This window comes from Diaphorina citri, unplaced genomic scaffold (genome assembly GCF_000475195.1).
Source record: "Diaphorina citri unplaced genomic scaffold, Diaci psyllid genome assembly version 1.1 scaffold4540, whole genome shotgun sequence".
Classification (NCBI taxonomy): domain Eukaryota; kingdom Metazoa; phylum Arthropoda; class Insecta; order Hemiptera; family Psyllidae; genus Diaphorina; species Diaphorina citri.
In genome coordinates this window covers 1,594-6,155 of record NW_007381938.1, presented here as the reverse complement: position 1 = coordinate 6,155, position 4,562 = coordinate 1,594, and the positions used below count along the sequence as shown (strand labels likewise).

Below are 4,562 nucleotides of genomic sequence, written 5' to 3'. Positions count from 1 at the left end.
CAGCTTTCTAGGTGTTGTGGTTCAGGAGATAGAGCGATCAGTGTGTGAATATGAAATGTGAACTGCGAAATGTGAATGAGTGAATGGATCTTGACAAGATCATCTTGTTTTTATAAAGTTTTATAAAAAATTAAAGCTATAACATTAAGGTTGGGCTAGTAAAAAGTCCAAATTTTTTGAAATGATAAAAATTGAGTTTTTTTTAATCCACCAATCCACCAGTGTTCATCAACCGGTGGACTCTAGCCGGTGCACCGGTTGTGAATCTTATTTTCAAAAAAAACTTTTGGAAGAATAGTAAATAGACTGATCTGACTGATAGTTCAAAATAGTTGATATGATACCTACTTACTTGAGTGGACTCTAGCCGGTGCACCGGTTGTGAATCTTATTTTCAAAAAAAACTTTTGGAAGAATAGTAAATAGACTGATCTGACTGATAGTTGATAGTTCAAAATAGTTGATACCTACTTACTTGTGAACAGGGCCATCGTAGGCCATCGTCGGCCTTTTTGCGTGTAAAGTTGGCGGGAAATTCGAATTTTTGATTTTTTTTTTCGCAACTTGTACAATCTGAATTCATTTTTTACTTCGACACAGACCACAAGCGTCCAATGTAGCAGTTGTTTCATTGCTACGAAATAAAAACGGCGGTGAAACACTCATCTTTAAAAAAAAAATAAAATAAAATAATAATAATTTTGGTCACTTTTTACTTTCCTTATCCTATAGGAAGGAAAGTATTGTAATCAGTTTACATTTGCTCGACTTGAAAATACATTTAGAACACTCCTAGAGCAAGTATCTTCCATTGACTTCTAATAAACTAGATGGAGCATTCCTTGGGAATCAATATAACAAAAGTCTGGTGTGAACATCACACAACTTTCCTTATCCTATTGAATTATGCTTTGGTATTTGGGTGTTCTTTTATTGTAACCTATACAATATTTCTAACCATTTAGTCAGTACTTATAGCTAAAAACTGTCAAAAAGCAGTTGAAATGCCAACTGCACCTATCCTAACCAAAAGTTTTGTGTTGCATCCTTGTCACATTTATGGACTACATACCAAATTTCACGTCTCTAGCTCATACCATTTCCAAGATATTATTGAAAATCCAAGCGTTGCACCGATCTTAACCAAAAGTTTTGTGCCACATACTTGTCACATTTGACAGCTACATGCCAAATTTCAAGTCTCTCGCTCGTACCATTCAGATATTTTATTTACAGACAGAAGGACATATAGACACACACACACGGACCAATGGATTGAAACTTTGTATTTAGGCTCTAGGGACCTCAAAAACTGGTTTTGGCAATAAAAACTGACCATCAAAAATACTTGTCACATTTGACAGCTGTATGCCAAATTTCAAGTCTCTCGCTCTTACCATTCATTCTTGAGATATTTTATTTACAGACAGACAGAAGGACAGATAGACACCCACACGGACCAATGGATGAAACTTTGTATTTAGGCTTTAGGGACCTCAAAAACTGGTTTTGGCAATAAAAAATGACCATCAAAAATTTGACCTGACTACATTACTTTCCTTCCTATAGGATAAGGAAAGTAAAAATTAACTCAAAATCTTCTTCTTCTTCTTCTTCTTCTTCTTCTTCTTCTTCTTCTTCTTAAAGCGCTTTAACACTACGGGCAGTAGGTCGTTCGCGCTGATATCCCTAGGTTATATTAGGTTGTATAGATTGAGGGTTTTGAAGTATAGGATCAGAGAATCAACACCTTGAACATCGTTAGATAGGGAGGGAGGTGAGGGCAAAGAGGAACGAATGTGGGCATAAGTGGCACAGACAAGGATGTGTTGGATGGAAAGGATGTCCCCACACTGACACACAGGTTGAGGTTCTAGGGTAAATATATGTTTACTAGCTGAATTCCGTCGCTTCGCTCTGGAATCTCGCTAGTTCATCCCGAGGCATGGCCAAACTTGTAGAAAAGGCATGGCCGAACTTGTAGAAAATAATAAAAATACGGTCGCGCTGCGCGCTCCCTATCAACTACATAGTTATCAAACTAAAAACATAAACGAAACTCTCAAAAAGTTGGTCGAGGGCGGAATCCCTATTAGCTGCATAGTTATCAAACTAAAAACAAAAAACATAAACGAAACTCAAAATGTTGGTCGAGAGCGGAGCAATTCTCTCCCGTTCTCTGCTTCCTGTGTATTTCTTATGGAGATTTTAGCGATCAAAAATTGATCATATCTCAGGATCGGTTTAGATTTTCGCAAAATCCTTCATAATGACCGGTTTTATTTTGTGATAGTTAACACAGTGTCAAGGGTTTCCTTTGACGTTACCCATTTGATTTACACAGGCCAGTATTTCTTTAACTTAACATACGAACATAATTATAATTAAATAATTTGTTGAAATAACACTTTGTACTTTTAATTTGATAACTATATCCTCCTTATTTTATGTCACCTCATGAAATAATAATAGTCAATCAAGAGATATCACTTTAATAGGGCAAAGGCCTTGTTTCTATGAAGATGACTTTTGCTGTCGTTCAATTCAACGAAGACGACCCGGAAGTTTTCATCAATCTCAGTTGTCGATCAAGATCAATCTATGATTATCTGATAGAAGCGTACAACGTCCCGGGAGATACCAAACATATTGATCTGTATGATAAAACAGGTAAACTTATCGCTTTGCCAAGTCAGCCTGATCAGAGATGTGCCACAGAGTACCTTCAACCTGCAGAGAAGTATTATCTGGTCGTGTTGGATGTAGATGGGGACCAGTATGTGAATTCTGTCATCGGGAATATGAAGAATGGTGTTGAGCTGTTGGCCGCTATTAACCGGCAGCTGAGTCGGTCTGAAAAAAGCGTTGATATTGCCAAGTCACGTATAAGTACGAAAAGAAGACTTTGAAAAATACCTTCTTCTGGCCGCTATTAACCGGCAGCTGAGTCGGTCTGAAAAAAGCGTGGATATTGCCAAGTCACGTATAAGTACGAAAAGAAGACTTTGAAACTTCATAAATTAATTAATTTATGTACAGTATAAATGTTGAAATAAATTACCAATGAGGCAGGTTTACAGACGTCATTTTCAATTCATACAGGTTTACTTCTGTACTCATATGAGATAGGACATTATAGAGAGGTAGGATAAAGAAGTGTACCGCCGCACTCCCACCTCAAATAAAATTGGGAAAAGACGCAGTAATACATGGAACCCATGAGAGGTAGGATAAAGAAGTGTACCGCCGCACTCCCACCTCAAATAAAATTGGGAAAAGACGCAGTAATACATGGAACCCATAGATTTGAGATTTTTTTTTTATATTCAAGTAAGTAGGTTACCTATTTATAGGTTTTATGAAATAACAAAACGAACCAACCTCAGTGGCTCATGCAGTTAGCGCGGGAGGAATTTCAGTACTGGAGGTTTATGGTTCGAATCCCTCATAAGGTGAAACAGCAGTGATAATAAGCAGGGTAGGCTAATTTCTGACAAGAATTAATCAATCTTAACATAATTAAAATAACAAAACGGAAAAGCTCGCGCCCCCCCTGATTTGTCTCCACGCCCCCCAGTTTGGGAACCTCTGCTCTATAGGGATCATTAGAAACCATATCTATGGACCCAACTAATTCACTGAATTCTCAAAAGTTTTCAGGAATTCACTCTAGGCTTTTGGTAACATTTTTCGTGTTCACCTTGTATAGAAGTTTTTTTTTTTTTTTTTTTCAAGTTTGAGCAATTAATTTTTTTTCTTTTTTTATAAATTTTTTTTTTTTTTTTTTTTTTTTTTCAAGTTTGAGCAATTAAGTGAAACTGGAACTTTACCACTGAGGGTTCTAACCCATCTGGCAGAAAAGCTATTATTGCCAGCAAAATAAATTCAACTCAAATTCATAGACAATTTTGTTGGCTATCGAAATTTAAAAACGGTTCCTCAATAAATATTACTTTTGGTAAAGTAAAGTAAAAAAAAAAAAATGTTTTTTGATCCCAAATCTTATGGTTTCATTATTACGTATTTCAAAATTTCGCCGTTTTCGATCTGTGCGTTGTTTGCAAAATCCGTAAATCCTTCATATTTTTCAAAGGTAGGTATGTGTGACACATCAAATCATGCTATTTTTTACTTCTAAATCTCGTGATATTATACTTTTTCAATTCACTTCGTTTTGGACAGTTTGCGGTGTTCGCTTGCTTTTGTGTGAAAGTGGTAAGGGTACAGTATTACTGACAATGAATTACTTATCTCCCTTGTATCAGGTGATGGAAGTTTATTCTCCATGTTATGAGGTAATTTATTCCAATGAGAGTACGTAATGCTGAACCATCCTATTTTCTGTCCTGTTTTCTTCCCTTTGTCTTTTTATCCCTTGTATCAGGTGATGGAAGTTTATTCTCCATGTTATGAGGTAAGATTTTATTTCATTTTTTCCTCAATATCTGTATACTGTGTGCATAGGTGGTTCTTGCCTAAATTTTTGGGGGGGCTTGATTTTGAAGGTACACCTTCAAAATTTTGATTTAGCTTTATGTAAAAAATCTGGTGTGAACATCACA

At 36.1% G+C, this 4,562-nt stretch overlaps 1 protein-coding gene across 1 annotated transcript; it reads left to right on the top strand.

The window, feature by feature from the left end:
- The first annotated feature begins 2,347 nt into the window (after nt 1–2,347).
- LOC113472269 lies at nt 2,348–3,166 on the top strand. Its single transcript, XM_026831940.1, has 2 exons — nt 2,348–2,923; nt 3,010–3,166. The coding sequence occupies exon 1, from the start codon at nt 2,517–2,519 to the stop codon at nt 2,907–2,909; it is 393 nt and encodes a 130-aa protein (XP_026687741.1). The 5' UTR covers nt 2,348–2,516; the 3' UTR covers nt 2,910–2,923; nt 3,010–3,166.
- The last annotated feature ends 1,396 nt before the right edge of the window (nt 3,167–4,562 follow it).

Excerpts from the sequence above, each read along its gene's own strand:
- LOC113472269 (XM_026831940.1), top strand. The coding sequence starts at position 2,517 with ATGAAGATGACTTTTGCTGTCGTTCAATTCAACGAAGACGACCCGGAA.